This window comes from Gilbertella persicaria (assembly GCF_025201335.1).
Source record: "Gilbertella persicaria strain CBS 190.32 chromosome Unknown B0P05scaffold_14, whole genome shotgun sequence".
NCBI lineage: Eukaryota > Fungi > Mucoromycota > Mucoromycetes > Mucorales > Choanephoraceae > Gilbertella > Gilbertella persicaria.
In genome coordinates this window covers 97,234-118,682 of record NW_026251975.1, presented here as the reverse complement: position 1 = coordinate 118,682, position 21,449 = coordinate 97,234, and the positions used below count along the sequence as shown (strand labels likewise).

General features: G+C 36.0%; 8 protein-coding genes across 8 annotated transcripts; 3 read left to right on the top strand and 5 right to left on the bottom strand.

Annotated features, from left to right (window-relative positions):
- Window positions 1–847: 847 nt before the first annotated feature.
- On the bottom strand, window positions 848–1,156 carry B0P05DRAFT_570590 (uncharacterized protein; the record flags this gene model as incomplete). The annotated part of the gene is made up of 1 exon (XM_051581320.1): window positions 848–1,156. The coding sequence occupies one exon, from the start codon at window positions 1,154–1,156 to the stop codon at window positions 848–850; it is 309 nt and encodes a 102-aa protein (XP_051436042.1).
- A 634-nt stretch (window positions 1,157–1,790) lies between these two features.
- B0P05DRAFT_488814 (uncharacterized protein) lies at window positions 1,791–3,182 on the bottom strand. The gene is made up of 2 exons (XM_051575288.1): window positions 2,880–3,182; window positions 1,791–2,827 (listed from the first exon to the last, which is right to left on the bottom strand). The coding sequence occupies exons 1-2, from the start codon at window positions 2,992–2,994 to the stop codon at window positions 1,884–1,886; spliced, it is 1,059 nt and encodes a 352-aa protein (XP_051436041.1). The 5' UTR covers window positions 2,995–3,182; the 3' UTR covers window positions 1,791–1,883.
- Window positions 3,183–6,936: 3,754 nt separating this feature from the next.
- On the bottom strand, window positions 6,937–9,113 carry B0P05DRAFT_536625 (HAD-like domain-containing protein). The gene is made up of 5 exons (XM_051577601.1): window positions 8,242–9,113; window positions 7,777–8,220; window positions 7,534–7,723; window positions 7,411–7,478; window positions 6,937–7,364 (listed from the first exon to the last, which is right to left on the bottom strand). Exons 1-5 carry the CDS (start codon window positions 9,094–9,096, stop codon window positions 7,047–7,049), a joined length of 1,875 nt encoding a protein of 624 aa, XP_051436040.1. The 5' UTR covers window positions 9,097–9,113; the 3' UTR covers window positions 6,937–7,046.
- A 627-nt stretch (window positions 9,114–9,740) lies between these two features.
- On the top strand, window positions 9,741–11,927 carry B0P05DRAFT_595821 (uncharacterized protein). The gene is made up of 4 exons (XM_051583112.1): window positions 9,741–9,984; window positions 10,031–10,949; window positions 11,001–11,115; window positions 11,170–11,927. Exons 1-4 carry the CDS (start codon window positions 9,752–9,754, stop codon window positions 11,880–11,882), a joined length of 1,980 nt encoding a protein of 659 aa, XP_051436039.1. The 5' UTR covers window positions 9,741–9,751; the 3' UTR covers window positions 11,883–11,927.
- Window positions 11,928–12,211: 284 nt separating this feature from the next.
- B0P05DRAFT_507858 (uncharacterized protein) lies at window positions 12,212–13,012 on the top strand. Its single transcript, XM_051575557.1, has 4 exons — window positions 12,212–12,526; window positions 12,570–12,628; window positions 12,678–12,790; window positions 12,838–13,012. Exons 1-4 carry the CDS (start codon window positions 12,262–12,264, stop codon window positions 12,926–12,928), a joined length of 528 nt encoding a protein of 175 aa, XP_051436038.1. The 5' UTR covers window positions 12,212–12,261; the 3' UTR covers window positions 12,929–13,012.
- On the bottom strand, window positions 13,013–15,166 carry B0P05DRAFT_536613 (Dbl homology domain-containing protein). The gene is made up of 7 exons (XM_051577600.1): window positions 14,715–15,166; window positions 14,407–14,662; window positions 14,314–14,365; window positions 14,146–14,250; window positions 13,906–14,099; window positions 13,390–13,859; window positions 13,013–13,340 (listed from the first exon to the last, which is right to left on the bottom strand). The coding sequence occupies exons 1-7, from the start codon at window positions 15,070–15,072 to the stop codon at window positions 13,216–13,218; spliced, it is 1,560 nt and encodes a 519-aa protein (XP_051436037.1). The 5' UTR covers window positions 15,073–15,166; the 3' UTR covers window positions 13,013–13,215.
- Window positions 15,167–18,559: 3,393 nt separating this feature from the next.
- Window positions 18,560–18,982, top strand: B0P05DRAFT_536609 (uncharacterized protein). Its single transcript, XM_051577599.1, has 2 exons — window positions 18,560–18,787; window positions 18,829–18,982. Exons 1-2 carry the CDS (start codon window positions 18,576–18,578, stop codon window positions 18,941–18,943), a joined length of 327 nt encoding a protein of 108 aa, XP_051436036.1. The 5' UTR covers window positions 18,560–18,575; the 3' UTR covers window positions 18,944–18,982.
- A 7-nt stretch (window positions 18,983–18,989) lies between these two features.
- On the bottom strand, window positions 18,990–21,449 carry B0P05DRAFT_570584 (uncharacterized protein; the record flags this gene model as incomplete). Its single annotated transcript, XM_051581319.1, has 5 exons — window positions 18,990–19,376; window positions 19,422–19,711; window positions 19,752–20,441; window positions 20,485–21,298; window positions 21,351–21,449. 5 exons carry the CDS (start codon window positions 21,447–21,449, stop codon window positions 18,990–18,992), a joined length of 2,280 nt encoding a protein of 759 aa, XP_051436035.1.

Below are 21,449 nucleotides of genomic sequence, written 5' to 3'. Positions count from 1 at the left end.
TTTTTAATAGATATATAAAGATAGTACAGTGCTTCCACCCTCACTTGGATACTTTTTTGAAAACATTGGCCGGTTTTTAAAAAACAATTGGTCATTTTTTTGAACTCAATTGGTCATTTGTTTGGACTTCAATTGGTCAATTTTTTTGAATCCATGATGTTCCTCAAAAAGTTTCAATTTTAAAGATGGTGTCCCGCGGTGGCTCTCATCATTATCATTATCGCTAGTAGTAAATTGTTTGATTTAAATTGTATACATTTATGGAACTAAACTATGTCTTTCATTTAGCGAAAAGCAAGTATTTAGTGAAGAAAAGCCATATCCTGTTGGCAAGTCATTTGGAGGCATGTTTATCCCTTCTGAAGAATTTAAAAGCACAAACCCATACTCAGCATAACTTGGACAATACTTTTCTCCTCCTGAAAGCAAAGATGATCCTCTCTTGATTCCCCAGATATGGGATCATTTTAAGAGTAAAAGAATATATACAGCTAATTCGATAAATTTTCTATTTTTGGTCTTCAGTTTTCTTGTGACTGTGATTCCACTCAATTCCACTCAATTCCACTCAATTCCACTCCCATTCCACTTCAATTCCACTCGATTCAACTCCTGTTGATCAGTGCAAAAGTTTAACTTTGATTATGCCAACAACACCGAACGGCGTTGAATAAGCAGATATCAACACACCCGCTCCATATATGTCATTGTTGAATTAAACAAATGGTTATCATAAGTTTTATTTCATAGTGATGAGGATATAAAGTGTACAAATATATGTGTGCATATCAACTAAAAGCGATATGCATGTACATGATGATGATGGTGGTGGTGTATAACGAATAACTCAGGAGAATATTTTGGATAATCTTTCTTTTACCACTTGATTTGCAGCAGCTAATGAAGAGTTCATTGTTTTAGCAATTGATTGAAGGTGTTTATCCAGATCTTTGTTACCAATTATGCTGATACGTTCATTTTGACCAAAGAGTTTTAGTATTTCTTTTACAGTAGTTGCAAGTTCCCCTCCATCATCTTGATAGTTTTCCAGCGCTTTCTTTTCAATAAAAGAATCGACATTATTTTTAATTGAATCATGGACATTTGATGCAATTTTTTGAAATATCAGAGAGCCATGCTTAGCTTGTGAATCCATTGTTTATGCCGAGTCATAGTCATAAAGAGTCCAAATAGTATAAGGTTGATAGAGATGGCCGAGTGTGAATGTCGAGCTAGATCTACAAGTGAAATAGGTTTCTATTCTGTAAAATTTTGACCTGACTTGTTTGCATTGATTTAGAGTGTCATGAGGGTATAGTTGAGAGCAACCCTTATCATTGAATAGCTTCTCTGCCGCTTCTATGGATTTTTCATGGAGGAATATTTTGGTGTAATTTGATGGTGTTGTGATGATATGACATTAAATAAGTCTTCATTTACATACTAAAATATATCATAATCAATTTACATCAGAAAGAGACATAAAAGAGCCTCTTGTACTGAATGAGTCAATGTATCTTTTAATAGATGTGATGATCTGACATTAAATAAGTCTTCAATTACATACTAAAATATATCATAATCAATTTACATCAGAAATAGTCATAAAAGAACCTTTTGTACTGAATAAGACAATGTATCTTTTAATAGATCAAGACTTATAACCGAAATCCATAATTTACATTATTTAGTTAATTTAAAGTAGTCTATGATAATAAAGACTCAGTCATTTGCATGAACTCTACTACTACTTACTCCGACATCTCTTCATGTATAAATATGCTAGAGTAATTTATAGTAAAAAAGAACAATAAAATTGTATAAAACAGTCTCAAAGTATCTACCTTTGTCTCTACATTATCTTATTCTATAACTCTCTATTATCAAAACATCACAGGTGTAAAACTATTGGTTGATGGGCCGACACAAATGACTGGGTTGTTTGAAAGTGTACAGCTGGATGTGACAAGTAGATTACAACTAAAGAGTCCAATTACAAGCTTGTCTGAGTTATCAGATTCAAAGAGTTTGACACAGACTTGCTTGTGATAACAGTTCGAATCTGGAATAGATGAATTGCAATCATCCTTTGAATATCTTTCGTAATGGGGATCAATCCGCTTTTTTCTTCCATAAGGTTCAACACAGTTGATTAAAATAGCTTTTGTCCCATCCAAGAGTATACATCCAGCAAACATTTGAGATACAGCATATCTTGCTTCTTGGTTTGTTGGCCAATCAGAGTCTGCTTTCTTCAAATGAAGATCGTTCAATTCATGATAAGTTTCATTCTTTAACAATGATGCCATCGAACTGTTTTTCATCAAAAAGGTGAGCAATACGTCGTTAGTCTCATGATGCTTTGGTGGATGACTGAGATCAGGTGGAATAGAGAAGATAACTTTTGGTTGCTTTTCATAGATTTCTTGCACTTGATTTGGACTTCCAAGGAGATAATATGACTGTTGTTTTGATAGCAATCCAATAGGTGTCAGGTTTGTGATTTCAGTGAGAACCAAGGTTTTTTGTTGGTCTTGTATGGTATACTCTAACCCACCAGCAGCCGCAAGTGTTGCAATAGGCTTTGTAAGAGTCTTTATTTCGTTCGATGTATTTTGGGCAGTTTTGATGTCACTTTCACTAAACGTTTTTGGTAACTTGGTTTTTGGTGGCAAACAAGCATCCTTCTTAACCCTTTTTTCTTTTCTACCCCGCGGTGATCTGTTGTGTCCAACTACATGTCTATTGAAGGTTGAAGTTGTCTTTAAAGTCTGATTGCATTTCGGACAAATGAAACCACTCTCAGTTTTATCCGTCGTGTATGAGGCTAAAAATTAAGTTTCAGAAAAAAAAAGTGAATATGCATTCAAGAGTCTTACTGTTTTGAATTGTAACTGTAATTTGTAAAGTATGATGATCATATTTATGTTTGTTGAGCTGCGCTTGTGTTCTGAAAGTTCCTGTGCAATTGAGTTCGACACAAGAAAAAGACATTTTGCGCACAATCCCTTTCTCCAAGCTCTGTTTGAAAAAGACAAAGGTTGAGTGGAATTGAAGTGGAATTGTGGCTGGAATTGTGGCTGGAATCGTAATGGAATTGAAGTGGAATGGGAGTGGAATTGAAGTGGAATGGGAGTGGAATTGAGTGGAATTGAGTGGAATTGAGTGGAATTGAGTGGAATCACAGTCACAAGAAAACTGAAGACCAAAAATAGAAAATTTATCGAATTAGCTGTATATATTCTTTTACTCTTAAAATGATCCCATATCTGGGGAATCAAGAGAGGATCATCTTTGCTTTCAGGAGGAGAAAAGTATTGTCCAAGTTATGCTGAGTATGGGTTTGTGCTTTTAAATTCTTCAGAAGGGATAAACATGCCTCCAAATGACTTGCCAACAGGATATGGCTTTTCTTCACTAAATACTTGCTTTTCGCTAAATGAAAGACATAGTTTAGTTCCATAAATGTATACAATTTAAATCAAACAATTTACTACTAGCGATAATGATAATGATGAGAGCCACCGCGGGACACCATCTTTAAAATTGAAACTTTTTGAGGAACATCATGGATTCAAAAAAATTGACCAATTGAAGTCCAAACAAATGACCAATTGAGTTCAAAAAAATGACCAATTGTTTTTTAAAAACCGGCCAATGTTTTCAAAAAAGTATCCAAGTGAGGGTGGAAGCACTGTATAAAGCCTATTTATGCACGCACAAATACTTTAGGTACCTACAAGAAGCGTTTAGTAATACACACGGTACTTTGAGAGTTGATTTGGACAAAAAAGCGACTTGTAAAATTTGACCAAAATGTTTTTTTTTGTAAGGGAGACTTGCTCCAATTTTATTTTAAGTCCTTTAGACGTCAAAAGAGTGGAAGAAAAGACTGTGGTATTATAAGAACTAGACTAAGGAAAGGGAAATGAGCCTGTGGTAGAAGAAATTGAGAAAAGAATAAGAGTTTAAGAGAGCTTGATAGATACTTGAAATGGAGAGAACATCATGAGTAGTGAGAGAGGCACTGGAAAGGAAAGCGGAGGAGAGAATTTACGGTTCATAATCAAGGCGGGATTCATCTTGCAGCTTATTTGCTAAGCGGAAAACCGTCTTGGTTATAGTTTTGGAGAGGAATGGGTTTTCAGAAAAAACAGATTGCCAGTGAGCTTGCCAGAGGGCTAGAGCAGTGCATGCAAAGATTTGGAAGGTACTTAAGGAAGGAAAATGGAGGAGAGAAACACGAGGGATAACAACCCGAAGGAGGAGGACTTGACGTAGGAGATTGACCGAAGGTGCACGGATGTTGGGATTGATGTACTTGGAGAAGACATGAGACCAAACAGCATACTTGGTAGGGCAGAGGAAATAAAAGTGATCAAGGGTATCAATGGAAGTAATGAGATTTGAAGGACAGTGGATACAAAAGTTATTAGGAACTGTATGGGGCATAAGACGATGTAGGTGAAAACGGTTGTTGACTTTGTTGTGAAGCATCCTGTAAAAGACATTGCGAGCAGGGAGAGGGATCTTGAGTTTGACCAAAATGACCTTTCAACCAAAGGGTGCTACTCATAAAAATTGCCCATTTGACAATTTCTGTTCTTCTATTTGATGCTACAACACGAGAAATAGAGCTATCGACAAGCCTTGTCAGCTGTATTATGAGAATAGTAAGATATGAACAAAAAAACCTCAAAAACGTTGTTTTTCATGTCGGTGCAATATTTCACCAGCAATAATGTTATGTTCTTTACATCAATAGGCTCAGAAAGCAAAGATCTATGACTTTTGCTATTGCATCAAAGCCTGATTTTTTATGCAGCGGGATGAAGAATTGAATTTATATCACCTTAGGAAAAATGATACAGTATACATAGAATATGTATATTCTATTAATCTCATAGAAAAGCGTCAAAATAGATATTCAATGAGATTCATACAATTATCATACAGCGTCTGTTTTATGCAATGCTCATGCAATATCAATATTCCATATAGCTTATGTAATATGTGTGAGGCGTTCGAACAAGTGTTGCTGATGTGTCTAGACATTTTTTCCCAACTTCATTTCTCTCAGGCGTGACAAAAATATTGAACCAAGGCTTCAACATGTTTTCGTAGCGTGTGGTTACTTTTTTGAATTTTTTTTGCTTCTAATTAAAAATTTGATCAACTACTCAGACAAGAAGAGAATTTCAAAAAGAATTAATAAGAGAAAAAGAATGATCATCAAAGCATAGAGCAAGAGAAAGAAAATTGAACTTTGAACTACATAACCATCCTACAAAACATCCATCAATAATTATGCCTAACATTGCTCTCTTTAGGCTCAGACGTGCCATGTATTATTGTAAGTCTTACTCGTGAGCAATTGATGCATCGAGCGGTGCATAAATAAATACCTACTTACTAGTCAATATCTACTAAAAAGGACATCTTTTGCACTGATTACAGTATGAAATAAACTTTGGATGCAGATTTGAAGGCAATGCTCAAATCAACTCGTCTTTTTTTTTGTCTTAGTAAAGTCGCTTTCTTTTTGCTAGAATTATCTAGAAATGATCTCTCCTTATTTCGGTTGGTTCAGGCCTACATTGGGTCATTCCAAAAATTCTCAAAAAATGAATTTCCCTAGAAGCCATACCAATGGTACCATTCGATTCCTTGACTCAAAAGAGCATGTTTTAAATGGGAAAACGGGCTGTTTTGGTAATGTAGTGTCGAGTAATGCTCAATTAGAGATTGGCTCCTTTTAGCTGTGATTTGAACGTTTTTGCCCTTGATGTCATATAAAAAGTTCTAGCAATGGATCTTCCTAAACTATCTTATGCTATCTAGAGTGCCAAGGAATATACAAAAGCGAAAATAGGGTCGATTGATAATGAAAATATGGGGCGAATGAACGTAGGACATACAGGATGGCTTTGGCGCGAAGATTGAAAAAGGAACAACTCCGGTTCTTCATCCGGCCGCATCAGAAATCCGGCCTTTGCTGAGAACTACATGAAGACGCAGTTATTTAGCATTGGTGCATTAACAAATGCTGTAGGTGTTTGTTACTCGAGTGTATTGATGTAAAGAAAGCAACAAATCTGCTACTAAAATATTGAGCAAACAGGCGAAAATGTCTATGAGGTTTTTTTGCTCCTTGCATACCATTTTTATAGTACAACTGTTTAGCAAGCACATTGATACATTTTGAGTGTTTGAGCTTGTCAATAGCTCCGTTTTTCGTCTTGTAATGTCAAAAAGAAGATTGAAAGTTTCCAGAATGAATATTTTCGTGAATACCACCCTTTGGTCAAAAGGCCATTTTAACCAAAATCTTTCCATATCGCCTTTTTTTGTCCAAATCAACTCTAAAAGTATTATGGATGTCAGCAAACATGACCTGAATGCACTTAGCGTCTCTGTGCGTGTATAAACAAGCTTTACAATACCTTCATTCGCCCAAGTAAAGAAGAAGATGTGTATGCATCGTTGTCTATTTTCACTGCCGAAGCGTTTGTTTGCCTGGCGTCTCTGTGACATGAGCAATCCATGCACTAACAACCTTTATATTTACATGAAAGTGTCTTATTGAGAAGGGCATTTGGCTCATTGAACTGGTGAGTCAGGTGAGTCAGGTGAGTCTGGTGAGTCTGGTGAAGTGAATTCTAGTCGAGCGAACTTGATTCTGGTGCTAGTAAACTGCTTGATAATTATTCAGTTGAAATTCATTGCATAGGCGTATATTTGACAGTCGAGAATTTGCGTCTAAGATCAAAAGGCCGGGCAGTATCAATATCCTTTTCTTAGCGTATAATTGCAGGTTAATTTGCGCAAGAATAGCATTGAATTATAAACTCTTGTGAATGTGATTTACAAAGGATAATGCTTAATACGATAGATGCTTATTGCAACATATAAATCAATTTTTTTTTCGAATATTGTGGATCATATTAGTGGGTATACATTTATTCTTCTTTGTTTATTGGTTTGAGTAATCAGGTCTCTAGATATTATCAGAACAACAATTATCTGTAAATAATCTATAATCTTGTTTATTGATAACTTCCTCCTAATTCTTCCATATCACGATCTGAATAACCTAATAATGTCAAGACATACTTCAAACTCTTTTGGTTGATACGAGCTCTAGCTTGTTCTTGTACACGTGGTTTAGCATTAAAGGCAATACCTAAACCAGCCTTATTAAGCATCCATAAATCATTAGCACCATCACCAACAGCAATAACTTGGTTCAAAGTCAAGCCTTCTGCCTGTGCAATCACTTCTAACAATTCGGCTTTACGAATGCCATCCACAATAGGGCCAATGGTTTTACCAGTTAATGTAAGACCGTCAGAAGATACTTCAAGCTAAACAAGCATTTAAATACACTGACAGAGAAAACAATGATCTTACCTGATTGGCAAAGGCGTAATCTAACCCTAATTCTGCCTTGACATAAAGGGCTAAAGGCATAAAACCACCTACAAAAAAGAAAAAGAGTAAGTATCATTTATACTTTAGGATCAGATACATTACCACTAATAACAGCCAATTTGAAACCAAGTTTCTTTAAGGCACGACACAAGAAGCGAGCACCTTCTGTGAATGTCAAAATCTTTTTCACATTTTCAAGTACACCAACGCTTGTGCCATCCAACAAAGCAACACGTCTACGTAAGGATTCCTTGAAATCAATTTCACCATTCATGGCAGCTTCTGTAATAGCCTACAGAAAAAAAGTTTAATACATGCATTCTTTTTTCTCCATAAATACGTTACGGAAACTTGATCTACGACACCAGCATGTCGAGCGATTTCATCAATAACTTCTTGATAGATCAAAGTGGAGTCCATATCAAATACTACTAAACGCTTGTTCTTTCTAAATACATCATCACGTTGGAAAGCAATATCTGTTCCATGACTTGCTGATAAACCAATCAATTCTGTACGCAAAGCATCCATGTCAACACCACCAGGCACACTCAGACGCAAATCAGCGCAAGATAAGATATGGTTGTCTTTGTTCAAACGGGTCATCTTTTCAACTGAGATACGGTGCTTAAGTAATAAGTGTGTCCATTCGCTCAAGATAACTGTGTTAAGGCCATTCTGGTTCAAGATGGTGGCAGCATATTTGATTCTTTCAGAATACGGTGCTTCTTCAAGAGAGGAAGGGATATAGACAGGCTCGCTAGAAATACGCTTTTCTTTTTTGTCATGCTTGATAGTAGGTTCAGTGACTTGAGAATCAGGAATATCGTAAGTCAATGTAGCATCCCACTTCTGAGCAGCTTCAGCCAAATCACGGAATACGGCCACATTATCGGATTGAAGGGTAATCAAGACACCAAAGGTAACATTGTGGTACAGACGAGAAAGCATGAAATCGTCAATTTCACAAGGATGGCGTGCAAGGCAATCCAAAACAGCGCCAACAATATCTGTACCATGAGGACCAGCCAATGAGACCAACACTTTTTGGTTAGGGCCCACAAAGGCAGGAGGTAGAACAGAAGATGTATTTACATGAGCAGATCGGCTTCTGACCATAATAGGAGAACTGTTGCCGAATTCTAATTGGTGTTCTCGGCTAAGTTTATTCATTACGGAGCGTTTGAGTTTTGTGAGTTCTTCAGCCTTAACAAGAGATAATGCTGCCACACGTTGTAAATAAGGTTCTGATAATGCAAGGCCTGAGTGACGATCATTCTTTTTCAAGATTTTAGTAATGCCTGTATAATTCAAGAATACAAAACGTTCAAGCGTGATGATCTTCTTGAGTAATTCAGAAGGGTCTGCTGTTGAAGACTGGCTGGCTAGCGCTTTTGATTCTTGCTCAAAGAACTTATTGGCCTTGTTTACTTCAATATCCAATTTTTCAATAAAGATAACTTCGCATTTCTGTAACTGAGCTAAACGTTCGGATACTAGTTTAGCAAAGGGTGTGTTATTATCGTTGTTGTCCTTGAGTTTAATCGAATGAGAGTACACATCTGTTTTTAAAAATGATTTAAGTTGTGTGTAATCAATACAGTGTTCAGCATAATCGGCTGACAGTTGTGCTTTTCTCTCGGCCAGATAATTGCCAAACTTCATGCCAGGTTAAAGAAAAAAAAAAGAGAGAGAGAGAGAGAGAGAGTTAAAAAAAGATGCTCTTTGTATAGCAAATCAGACACAGTCCCATCAAATGAGTCAAGATGGGGCGGATCTTTAATTGGTAAACAAGAGTTGCGAGAAATGTAGTGCTACTTTGTCCATACATTGATTTCAATGATCCTGTTGACTAAGGTTGTCAGCCACAGAGGGATTACTGCCGACTTTATTTTGTGGTTTCGTTTTATTTTGAAATGCATGAAAAGATATGTGTTTTGATATTAAATTAGAATAAAGTGTGTTTTTTGTGTGTAAAGACTATAAAACAACGAGAAAGAAAGAGGGCAAAAGCAATATACAAGGCATACTAGATCGAAAGAAGTGTACTTGCAAAACTTCTTGGATTTTGATGCAAGTATATTTTGTTCTAAAGAGGTCATTCGGCTTAAAAGACAACTACTGTGATAGACTAAAGTTAAAAAGCATATTGCTTTCTTCTTTATCAATAGATTAATCATCCCAAGCAACAACAATAGAATTTATCCTGATAGAGCCCATTGATTGTAAAGCAACGTGACACCTAAAATTTTCAAGGGAAAAAAAACACGCACAGCAGTTTTTTGACGCGTCTTTTTTCTTTCACTTATCTTTTATAATTATGACTGAAGGAAACATTTATTCTGCAGTTTATTCAGGCGTACCAGTCTTTGAAATGATTGTCAAAGGTGTTGCTGTTATGCGCAGACGCACCGACGACTATATGAACGCAACACAAATACTTAAAGTAGCCGATATTGAAAAAGCAAAACGTACAAAGATACTCGAAAAAGAAGTGCTCGTAGGCGAACACGAGAAGGTACAAGGTGGATATGGCAAATATCAAGGCACTTGGTAACGCGTTGCGTTGTTGTTTCTTTTTTAATAACTTGTTTTGTAGGATCCCGTTTAACAAGAGTAAAGAATTAGCAGAAAGATATGGAGTTGTTCCAATTTTAGCTCCTTTGCTTAATTTTGAGCTGGATCCTGCGTCTATTCAAGAACGATCAGCTAATGAAACACATACTCACTCTTCTTCAAATACGTTTGTTGAACCAAAGCGTGAAGACGCACCTTCTCAACAACGCAATTATTCACCTTCTTTGGAAGATGCTCTTCCACCACATAAGAAGGCCAAGACAACGTCCAATGAACAAGAACTTTTTCAACCATCATCCAGCAGCAGCCAGCACACAACTAACGAGCCTACTTCTGCAGATCACAACCGTAGTGTCTTGATGTCTATATTTTTATCCGATAAACCTGATCAAATCAATGATTTTTTGAACCAATCGCACGGAAAAGACAATTTCAGTATTGATATGGTTATAGATGAACAAGGAAACACGGCCCTGCATTGGGCTACCTCGCTTGCTCGTATCAATACTGTAGAATTGCTCGCCTCTAAAGGTGCTAATATTGCCTGTACCAACTACGCAGGAGAAACACCTCTTATGCGTAGTGTCATGGTAACCAACAATTATGATGCACAGAGTTTCCCCAGAGTTTTTGATTTGCTTAAAGAGACGGCAACATTTACTGACAACAAGAAGCGTACAGTACTGCATCATGCTGCCTTGACTGGTAGTATTCAAGGACGTATCAATGCTGCTGTCTATTATATGGAAATTTTGGTCGCAAATGATCTATGCAAACCTGTCCTAAATACTCAGGACGCACTCGGTGATACTGCTCTTACCATCGCAGCAAGACTAGACGGTGCTGCTCTTGTAGATGCCTTAGTAAGAGCAGGTGCAGTTCAAAACACACAGAATCATGCTGGCCTTGATGTACAAGATTACAAAACTGAAAATAATGAGGTGAACATTCTTTTTTTTTTTTGATTTTTAATCTAACTCGTTATTTTCAAGGATTCCACAATGGAAGAAGCCTCAAATTCTCAATCCCAGCGTGTTTTTGCTACCTCATCTTTGTATTCTAAAAAGCCTTATGCTCCTAGCCAAAGAGGAAAAGAAATTGTGGCTAGTAAGATCTTGATATCAGAGATATTGTAATTTAATAATCCATCTAAATATATAGCTGTTCAAAAGATTGTAGATGCTCTAGATGAAGAATATGGTAGTCAGTTAACTGCTAAAGAACATGAATTACAGTCAGTTCAAGAGGATTTAAATGCTGTCACTCAAGAACTTGAAAAGACACGAAAGAGTCTAGAAGAACGCCAAGCTGAATCGCAGCGATTATCAGAAGCTCAGCAAAAGACTCGTAATCTTGAACACGCTCTCCAAACAGGCTGGCAGCGACTTGAAAGCCTTATGCAAGCTTCTAGCAAGCCCATGCCAACCCAAGCCGATCTTGAACAATTTGATGAGAACGAGGACATTGATGCTTACTTTAATATACCCGATTTGCAATTCTCAGACACAATAGATGAAGAAGAAAAGAAGCGTCAATTAAAAGAACATATTAAGCATATCAGAGCTAAAGTCAGGGCATATGAAGCCAATAATAATGCCCTTGATGATGAAATCAACGAGTTGGAGCATCAATTTACTGAGAAAGAAATGCAATGCAAGCGTCTGATTGCCGCTTGTTGTAATCTGCCTATTGACAAAATTGACGATTTGGTAGAACCATTAACATTGGCAATTGAAAGTGATCCTCCAGATCTTGATTTAGCTCGTGTGATTGGATTTATGGACAAGATTCGAAGACAAGGTGCCTTTACTGAACCACCGATTGTTACAAATCATACAAAGCCTACAAAGAACACTGTAGATTCGCCGCATTGAGCACTATGTATATGATATTAAAACATCCATGCTTAATTTGATTTTTTTTTTTTTTTTTTTTTTTTTGCTTTTGATTGAATATAAGGTAATAAACGTAACTACACTTTTTGTTTTCTCTAGTGCCATAGCTATTTTTGCAAATAATTTAGAAGCACTTTAATAAGAAAAAACTCTATTCGTTAGTTATAGAATAAATATAAAAGGATGCAAAGAAGTTCAAGTACCATTATGCAGCAAAAGCACAAGCCAGCTACTGTAATCAATCGGATGTAGTTTACCCGGCAGTAGGAATAAAGGGATTCCACGACGTCACATAAAGTTTACTATCCATTTCTTTCTTTTTCATTTATTTTATCTTAAGCAAAAAAAAAAAAAAACCATGAACTTTTCACCTTATTCACCCTCACCTGACGAAGACAGAACTTCACGTTTGCCACCTAAAAAAACACAACAACAAGCTTTGTTTAGTTCTTACCAAGCAGGTAACCCACAGTCGTTTGCTGAGCAAGGTTTTGGAGCAGGAAGTAGTAGTAGCGGCAGTGCAGCTGGAAACCAGACAATACGTGTTAACAAGTACGAGACATCATTGCCTATTCGTGTTGACGTTGAAGCAGCTCTAGCTTATGTTCTTGGTCCTGTAACAGGTAAGCCTTTTGCATAAATGATGTAAGCGACTAAAAGAGATAGGCTTATTATTATTGATACTCGAGAGACAAAACGATTATGTTCGATTTCATGCCTGGCAGGTAAAAAAAAAAGTGAACAATAATATGTTTAAATCGCTAATGTTTGTAGTCTTCGCTTACATTCTCATCCTTAATGTTTGCACAATTTGTGCTATTATTCATTTCATCCTTCTTATCTTGGGTTTTGTTCTTTTTCAACATATTTTTAATGATATATTTAACGTAAGTCTATAGACAAAGGCGAGTACGAGTACTTATATTTTATCTAGCTATAGGGCATATTTAGATGGTGTTTCACTAGAACGATACGAGGTTCCTTATTTCGGTATCATTGCCTCAGAATACGTTGATACTGAGTAGCCTATACACTATACATACTATATATTATATAAGTAACGCCTATACCTCTCCCTTTTTCTTAATTTCTAAATCATAAAAAAAAGATCTTTATTATTATTGATACAAGTTATTTTTTTTTCGCCAGAAACTATGGTGGAAGGAAAGGAAGGAGTACAATATGTACATGTATGAGTATTAGGTAATTTGAAGCACAGTTTTTGTATACATAGAATGAAATAATCATATGAAAATGGAAGGGAGACCAAAGTGAAGGAGATGAAAGATAGAAGCCATAAAAAGTATAGTATTTAATTTGTGTGAGTTGAACCTCGCGAAGAACCATCTTCATTAGAAGAAATAGTTGAAGTAGTTGACGTTGTGCCTCCACTACCTTTAGGGGCTCTGCTCTGAATCATACGGCGAGTTGCTTGTGCTATGTAAAACAATAAATAATCTTTTTTTTAAGGTTGTGTATTACATACCACGTTTGGCTGAAGCCTTTCTGTCTAGGTTTTCAATGACACTTTCAAGTCTAGAGACCCATTCATCTCTTTCTGAGTCAGAGCCAATATATAAAATATGGACAGTAGGTGCAGCAATAAAAGTTGTGTTGAGATTATCAACACCAGAAAAAGATGAAATGAGTTCAATACAGTGAGCAATACCGCCTGCTTCTTCTTTTGAAAGAGCTCGAACCCTAGCTCTTTCCAAAGTTAAATGACCCTTGTAATGCAAGCGGGTTACTTTTCCTTCAACTTTCGGTTTAGCAAAGACCAAAAGATCAGAAAATAATACATAGTGTCGTTCTTCGCCTAAGGACCGTGTATTCAACACTACTCGTGATAGCTGTCCCTGCATAACTAGTCTTCGTTCAGCCCTTACACTAAATGGGGCACCAATAAGTGCTTGGTGAATCATGAGTACTTGATCGACATTATCGGCATCTAAAAGCCTATATGAATGTTAAACAAAGTTGCGAGGCGGATTATCGCTTTTACTTTTCTTTAATGCTATTATGGAACTGCTGAATCCATTGTTTGCATTTTAATAGGCCATGATAATCAGGAAAAGTCTTGGAAGTTTCATCAGATAAGCGTGTGATAATGTCGACATAGCGATCAATACAGCCAATAGGCAATTGAATCAAAGAGAGTAAAGTGAAGCCTTTAAGTGCTTTATCTTTATGAGCCGACTATCTATTATGAATAACACTGTGATTTAACAGCTTATGTACTTACATCTATAAACTTCTTAAAAGGAGGATATCTCGTCAATCGTTCATACGTTGTTAGAGTAACATCATAATTGTTCAAATAAACACGGTAGCATTCTAGATTAGGAAACTATCTTGAAATTAATAATTTATGTTGTACTCTCTCTCCTCTCTCTTCTCCTTCATACGTTACCCAGGCTTGAAAAACGTCAGATATAATTTGAGTTGGTCCCCAAATACGCAGTCTATTAAGCGTGAGTCATTAGTAAAGACGTTGTTCTGTTACCTCTCTTGAAGACTCTTCAATGTCAATTGATGTGTATGTACCAATTCTTCAAAGTTGCCGAAAAGCCAGCGAAATTCACGCTCTGTACACACCATTTTTTTCATTCCAAGAAAACTAAAAGACGAATGATTGGTGTCTTTTCTCAATGGCAATAAAAACAACCGCATGACCAATTCTAAAGATTCTGTGTAAGCTTGTTCTGATGTTAAAAGGCTTTCTATCAAAATTTCTCGGTTCCGATGCGGATTCTCGTGGCCTGTGTGCAACAAAAGGTCAACAAATTGTACAAATAAACACAATAGGTTTACCGATTAGAGTAGTGTCTACATCCTCGAAATCCAAATTGTCAGTAATATCAAAGTCATCGATTGAGTCGCCGAGAAAGTCAATAGCAGAAGAGTTGGTGGTCGAGCTCTGTTGTTCGTCAATAGAAGAAAAAGTAGACGTGGTAGTAAGTCCACCTGTATATCGACTGGCATTTGAGCTTGCAATACTACTTCTAGGACTACTGTGCATCATGTTGGAGGAAGAAGATGTAACGGTGGATGCATTGTTGTTGCTATGAGTGCTGCTTTTTCGATGTGGCCGAGGTTGAAGGATATTGTTGGCGGTGCTGCTGGCAGGCTTGATACCAGAATTTAAGACACCATTGGTTGAAAAAGACATCTGCAAAATGAAAGAAATACAGATGCCTAAAAATAAAAAAAAAAAAGAAAGAATAGAAAAGAACCTAAATACATTTCATTTGTTTTGTCATTCTTAACGACAATCTAGTCCCAATTCGACAGATGCATACACAAGAAAAAAAATTGTTTAGATCCATTTGTATTCTGTTGCTGAGATTCAACATAGTGTGAGCTCTCGAAAAAGTTTAATCAAAAATGATTATTTGTGCAACTTGTAAACACTGCTGATTATCTTTTTTATTGGACAGAACCATGTAGACCGAGCTACTGTGTTACTCTCCCATTTTTTTTCTATTCATAGAGTGAGCTCTACTGTGTGTGTATGTGTATTTTGCTAAATTTGCATTTCCTATGAACGTGAAGCTTAGTATGACTTACGGAACTACCTGAAATAATCAGCTGATTTAATAATATGTAGAAATGAAACAACCATATGGTTAACTAAACAGGTAACAGAACTAGCTTGATAGTATTATCTAATTGTGCACAATTGCAAGTTGATAACAATAATCTGTTTGGACATTGGCACCAATCTGAGAATATTTTTTATTTCATTGGTAATGTAGTCTTGTCAATAACTTTTTCCTGAAAAGTTTATTTAGAGGGGTCTTTTTTATATTTCATTGGTTCGGATACTTGATCTTGGATTGACTCGCATAATGGTCACTATCACTTCTTAATCTAGAACAAAGGCGTTTTCAAGAGCACCCCCTTTTATTTACAGAGGATGCAATTGAACGCTTTTCTTCACACGATAGTAATATCAACTCAAAGTTAAAGATAGAGACGACTTATTAAAAATTGAGATTGCCCCTAATATATCCTTGTACATGCCATGGCAAATTCATGCTTGTGGCACAAGTGTTTGGACTTATTAATTTAGATTACTCTATGCTGTCCATGAGTAATCTGTTAGCATGAATGACTAAAATAGACCTGGCGCTTGTGGTACCTTAATACTGTTCATAATTTCGTGACATATATGTTTCTCTTGCTCATTACGTAAGTCACTTGATTAGAGTGATTGTATTATGTAATGTTTCTTACTCAGATAGTTTGTTCAAGTGGTAGAATTCTGACAAAAAGAAAAAAGAAACCCCTACGTCGTGTCACCCTCATGGCTTGATAAATACACATTTGTAACATTACAATACATTACATAATAAGATATCATTTGATACACAAAATAGAGTTATTCGATCAAGAATGAGAGGGTATATTGACTACAAGCGATCAATTCTGTGTATGTGTGTGAATGCGTGTATGTGTCCTGTTACTCATGCTTTATAGACTGTTGCACAACAGCAAGGTACAGTGCGACGGATTGATTCTGTCGGTCTAGGAAAAACAAATGTCGTTTTGCCAAAAACAATCATCGGTCAATGAAAAGCGATTGTCATAATGATGCTGGGGATCTTCGTGTAAGTAACTCTTTAAATGAAACTTTAGTACCAATGTTTACTTTGGATTGTTCATCTTTTCTTTTTTTTTTCTTTTTTTTTTTTTTACCTTGAACACACATATATACCTGATTATCATAGTTTTATTTATGACGAGTAAAGAAATTCGTCTATACAAGCTATCGTTCTTCAAGACTAATACATCTGTGCGAAGCTGAGAACATTTTGGAGAAGACATTAAAATGAACCAAGCATTATCTTCCCTTGTTGAGAATTGAAGCAAATAATACAGAAAAATAACACATTCCTAATAGGTCGATGTATCATTATACTTTAAGAATAGAAATCTGCTTAACGAAGATTACAAAAAGACATGTTTTTAGAGATAATTCTTCATTAGTGTTCAAGCCTTTGATTTACTCTTGCCATTCTTCAGTTACAATAATTCTTGGTTGTGATTTGCAGTGAGAATCTATAACAAATCTATGTTCTTTCACTGTAAGGCCGTTTATTATATGTAATTAGAAATGGAATTTGTAGTCGCTTTCACTCAATCAAGAAATATTTTGGTAGAAAATTGTCATGCTTCATCTTTTTAGTCTTTTCACCTTACTGAAGATTAGTGATTTTCATGTTGCTATTAATTACTATAATATGTATCCAGTTATTCGTTTGCGCGGAATAAAACTGTAGAAATTACCAGTGAATTTGCAGAGATACCTCGCAATAAAGTAAGTTAAAACTCTTAGAAACATCTAATTATTTTTCACATCTCCCTTAAATACTCACAACTGGCACCAAAAAGATGAAAGTCTGTTCTGAGCACATTGTCAATACTAGAAAAGAGCTTCACTTCACTTCAAAAAGCAATTATTAGTCGGATAAATGCAAATTCTCAGACTGCTTTACTAAGCACTTTATAATTATTATTATCTTTAAAAAAAATAACAGTTAGTTTTGATTCTTTTTTCATATTTGAGGACAATCAGTCAGATAAACCCTATCCTTTAAACTGTTTGGATATAGGCATTATTGAGCAAGCAAATATGCAGAAAAGTTGGAGAAGGTGGCTCGAGTCTAGATCAGCATTGTTGTTCGATAACAAGGAACTCTATTGATGCTCAAGAACGTCTTGTATTATCTGGTTTTAAATATTACGCTTTTAAAATGATGTGATACAAGTCTGAGACATCGTTTGTACTTGGCATTGCATGCAGGTAGTCTGATCACCTTTCTCCGACACAGAGTTCTCGTTTATACTTTATGGGCCCCGTTTCCTTTTATCATTAGGAGGGCCACTTCACAAAGTAGCAACCAAAGAACAAGTCAGAGTGAAGAGCAATACACAAAAAAAAGGAAAAAATGAAACGAACAGGTGTTCCGAGTTTGGTAGGACCACTAGCCATGTAAATGCTTGATTTGTATTTATGACTACTCAGGACCTAACATGTCTAAACGTTTTTCATTTCTTTTCTCCCTTGAGATTTATGTTAATTCCAGGAATAAAGTGAGAATTGAATAATCATACAAACTAATGCAAGTTAAAAACACAATTGTAATCACTCACGTTTTTTTATTAATATTAGAAAGAGCAGTGCCGGTTGTGCCAAATGGCGGTGCTCAAAAGGAATATGGACGACTTTGTGACACTTCAGCCAGCGGCTTTACTACTCCCAAATAATGGTTATGTAAAGGCGTGTCGTGAGGAGGACTTTGTGCTTTCCAAAAAAAAAAAAAAATAAGCTTATTAAAAAGCATTTTCCTTATGATATATAGACTTTTTTCTCTCATCTAACTTACAAACACGTTTGTTTGATGGTCGTGTAATAAACAGCAATCAAAAGCTTGTCTGTTGTTCTAAGTCTAATCAATTGATGAAATATACTTTAACCGACTGCATATATTGATTAAATTATTGAATGTAAATCAAAAAGTTGCAATGGCAAAATTCAATTTTTTATCAGGGAAAATGTCTTCCCATACAAACTCAAATTCCTCTGCTGTGACGATTAATTTATCATCATAGGGTAGACTTACTTTTAGATAATCTCTCCTTCCAAATGGAAAGTTGTGAAAAAGTTAAATGCTTTTTGAAAATAATAATAGAAGCTTGGAAAGCCTTTACCAAACAAAATCTATGCATAGGAAAAGAACTCTCCAAGCTTATAAGAAGGAAAAGTCTGGTCGATCAAAGGTGTGTCTTGAAAGGGGTGTGTCTAAACCCAAATTCAAAAGACGTAGTGGATTAGAATTGGACCATTTTACTCTTTTTCTTTCTTTCCAAACTATAAAAAGGTAATAATCAACTAACAATTCATAAACTGATACTGTAGTAGCATGGTTTCAGACGTTCAACTTTCTCTTATTGCTAATACACTTGGTGTTGTTACCATGGTCTTGATTGTCGCCTACCACTACATTTCTGTCAACGACAAGTCCAAGTCTTTATAAGCTCGCCTTTATATACCAACATACTTGATCAATAAACGTACTTTATTTACAATTTTAATTCGCGTTTTAATTCGAGGAACCAGCCAACAGCTTCTGTTTTTCTCATGTCTGAAATACCAGAACCACTTACACTCTCAAACACGAGCTTCATAGTAGCCTTTTGCATCACCTTGGTCTCTTGACCCAATATCAATCGTCTTAGTTGATCCAAAATAGAAGGGAAAAAAGGACCCAATGATAGAGGCTTCAATAGATCAATAAGGGCAGTTGTATATTGGTTTTTGAGCACAATGTCAGAGTCAATTGAATCAATCTTCTGAATCAGTTGATTCGTGGTAAGCCAAGCCAACGCATCGTCCATGCCACAAAGTGCTTGAATTAATGTTGTAAACCCAAAGCGAAATTGATCCAAATTCATTGGCTCGGGAAAGTTCTATTTTGGATATCAATATTCAGCACAAATAAGTGATAGACTTACATCAATTAATATCTTGGCATAAACAGCAGCTAATTCTCGAGAAATAGGCTTTTCAACAAGAAAAGCACTAATCACTACTGTGTGTGCACTTTCATACAATTCTCTGTTTTCAATACGCTTCCATTTAAGAACAGGATAGATAACTGGTAAAATATCATTCTCCAAGACAGTATCATCAACATTCTTCATGACTTGTTCAACTAAATCAGTGAAGAAAAGGAGACGAGATTGCTTAACCATGGATAGTAGCTCAATCGAATGCACATCGTTATACACAAATTGAGAGGGTGCTATAGACATCAGAGATTGTTTGTTTTCCCTGTGGCTTACCATATTCTTTAAACGCAAGTGACAAGAGTCTATTTAATTGGCAGCGATGGTCTTCTAGTAGTAAATAACCAACGGCATTTGTCAAAGTTTCTTGATACGCTTGTCGACCTGCTCCTTCACCCAAATGTTGAGTAATGAAATTCAAGTTGGAATAAATAGAAATGGTATGTTGAGCAGCATTGGGTATTTGAATCAAGCCTTGTCCATCAACAGCAACTGCTTTTAGTACCACAGTGTTAGCAAATGCAAAACTTTTAAAATAGGTCCAGACTGCATTCTCCAAGTCTTTATAGTTTTTAGATTCTTCAGGTGTCATAGATACTTCTGCAGTACTTATGATATAGCGATCCCAATCAAAGAATATATTGTAAGAAATCCCCTCAAGGCGATTTAGGATAAAAGATACGTATTCTAGATGCTGCTTAGTGGATGCAACTTCAATAAGTTTGGCTAATGCTCGAGAAATACGACCAATGTCTTTAAAAAGGGGTTGGCTAATGAGGGTCTGCACTTCTTTTGTCATTGTAGGAGTGTTTGAAAGTTTTTGGATTAGATTGCCATTGTTGAATGTATGACTACTTGTAATTAAAGTGTTGTTAAGATGCTTGAGAAGTGATAAAACATCTAGCTTTTTAAGTTTCTTTGATGACATTTGAGTGATGCACCTCGCGGCAAAGAAAGATATGTCATCTAATAATGTTTAGGTATTGAATAACAGTCTCTTCATATTCACCTTGATATTTGACACTGTCTTTCGTTTCTATGACTTGATCCAATTGGCTTATAAACGCTTGCTCCATTTCTTCAAGCATATCATTTACTTTTTTTGATTTGACGCCTTGATTGAATTGTAGCATACGAACCGCACCAGCAGAAACAGCTAAACAAGCTAACTTCTCTTGGGATTTAGTGATAGTTTGCTTTATCATCCCAATCAATGTTGTTAAATCAGCTTCAGCACGACTCTCTGGCTTTTCTTTTGATCTGATATCTACTACATGCTCTATAGCTGTCATAACTGCATAATATCCATGATGAGCAGAGGCAAACTGAAAATATGCATTGAGTAGTCTTTGACAGGATTCAATTTCAAAATCATTCAAGCAATTTGTTCGCGCTAATGCATGTGCAACACCTGCATCCAATGCTTCTGCCATAGTTGTATTTCGCTCGTGATCATTGATATGAGCATAGCGCTCAATCACTTGAGACATGCCCTGTAGTAATTTCGGATCCTCTGTTTTGCCTACAAGTGATACCCATCCAATCCAAGCGTCTTTTTGAACAGGCAAGTATTGATTGTCTGTCATGAGTAGCAAACTGAGCAAAGTGTCCATTACCATTTGAAAGTGTCTATCACTCATAGTCGGGTATCTACGTAACCAGCTTGAAAACAAGATAATAATGGATCCAAGACCCTTTAAATGCAAATGCTGAGAAAAATATCTATCTTTGAGTGCAATGGCTGTATCGAGAAACTGAAGCGTAAACCATGATACAGGCAAATCATTGCTATATTTCGAGAGTTGAGACAAGTTTTCTATTATCTAAAAACATTGTATTTATGATGAGTCATTGTGTATAGGTTGGCTTTCTTACTTGTTCCTCATTCAAAGTGGAATACTGAAGTACATTATGATAAGCAGTGGAGAGTGTTCTTGCTAATTCTTGCAAGTTCGCGTCTGTTGCTTGTGACAT

What these genes read in the sequence shown, in the direction of transcription:
- B0P05DRAFT_595821 (XM_051583112.1), top strand. Translation starts at nt 9,752, where the DNA reads ATGACTGAAGGAAACATTTATTCTGCAGTTTATTCAGGCGTACCAGTC. An exon ending in GGCAAATATCAAGGCACTTG is followed by an intron (nt 9,985 to 10,030) that starts GTAACGCGTTGC and finishes CTTGTTTTGTAG; the next exon opens with GATCCCGTTTAACAAGAGTA. An exon ending in AGGAAAAGAAATTGTGGCTA is followed by an intron (nt 11,116 to 11,169) that starts GTAAGATCTTGA and finishes CTAAATATATAG; the next exon opens with CTGTTCAAAAGATTGTAGAT.
- B0P05DRAFT_488814 (XM_051575288.1), bottom strand. Translation starts at nt 2,994, where the DNA reads ATGTCTTTTTCTTGTGTCGAACTCAATTGCACAGGAACTTTCAGAACA. An exon ending in TACAGTTACAATTCAAAACA is followed by an intron (nt 2,828 to 2,879) that starts GTAAGACTCTTG and finishes CTTAATTTTTAG; the next exon opens with CCTCATACACGACGGATAAA.
- B0P05DRAFT_536613 (XM_051577600.1), bottom strand. Translation starts at nt 15,072, where the DNA reads ATGTCTTTTTCAACCAATGGTGTCTTAAATTCTGGTATCAAGCCTGCC. An exon ending in TTGAAGAGTCTTCAAGAGAG is followed by an intron (nt 14,366 to 14,406) that starts GTAACAGAACAA and finishes CACGCTTAATAG; the next exon opens with ACTGCGTATTTGGGGACCAA. An exon ending in CATAATAGCATTAAAGAAAA is followed by an intron (nt 13,860 to 13,905) that starts GTAAAAGCGATA and finishes ACATTCATATAG; the next exon opens with GCTTTTAGATGCCGATAATG.
- B0P05DRAFT_536609 (XM_051577599.1), top strand. Translation starts at nt 18,576, where the DNA reads ATGCTTTTTGAAAATAATAATAGAAGCTTGGAAAGCCTTTACCAAACA. An exon ending in TCTTTCCAAACTATAAAAAG is followed by an intron (nt 18,788 to 18,828) that starts GTAATAATCAAC and finishes ATACTGTAGTAG; the next exon opens with CATGGTTTCAGACGTTCAAC.
- B0P05DRAFT_536625 (XM_051577601.1), bottom strand. Translation starts at nt 9,096, where the DNA reads ATGAAGTTTGGCAATTATCTGGCCGAGAGAAAAGCACAACTGTCAGCC. An exon ending in GTGTCGTAGATCAAGTTTCC is followed by an intron (nt 7,724 to 7,776) that starts GTAACGTATTTA and finishes TTTTTTCTGTAG; the next exon opens with GCTATTACAGAAGCTGCCAT. An exon ending in CAAATTGGCTGTTATTAGTG is followed by an intron (nt 7,479 to 7,533) that starts GTAATGTATCTG and finishes TCTTTTTTGTAG; the next exon opens with GTGGTTTTATGCCTTTAGCC.
- B0P05DRAFT_507858 (XM_051575557.1), top strand. Translation starts at nt 12,262, where the DNA reads ATGAACTTTTCACCTTATTCACCCTCACCTGACGAAGACAGAACTTCA. An exon ending in TGTTCTTGGTCCTGTAACAG is followed by an intron (nt 12,527 to 12,569) that starts GTAAGCCTTTTG and finishes TAAAAGAGATAG; the next exon opens with GCTTATTATTATTGATACTC. An exon ending in TTCGATTTCATGCCTGGCAG is followed by an intron (nt 12,629 to 12,677) that starts GTAAAAAAAAAA and finishes TAATGTTTGTAG; the next exon opens with TCTTCGCTTACATTCTCATC.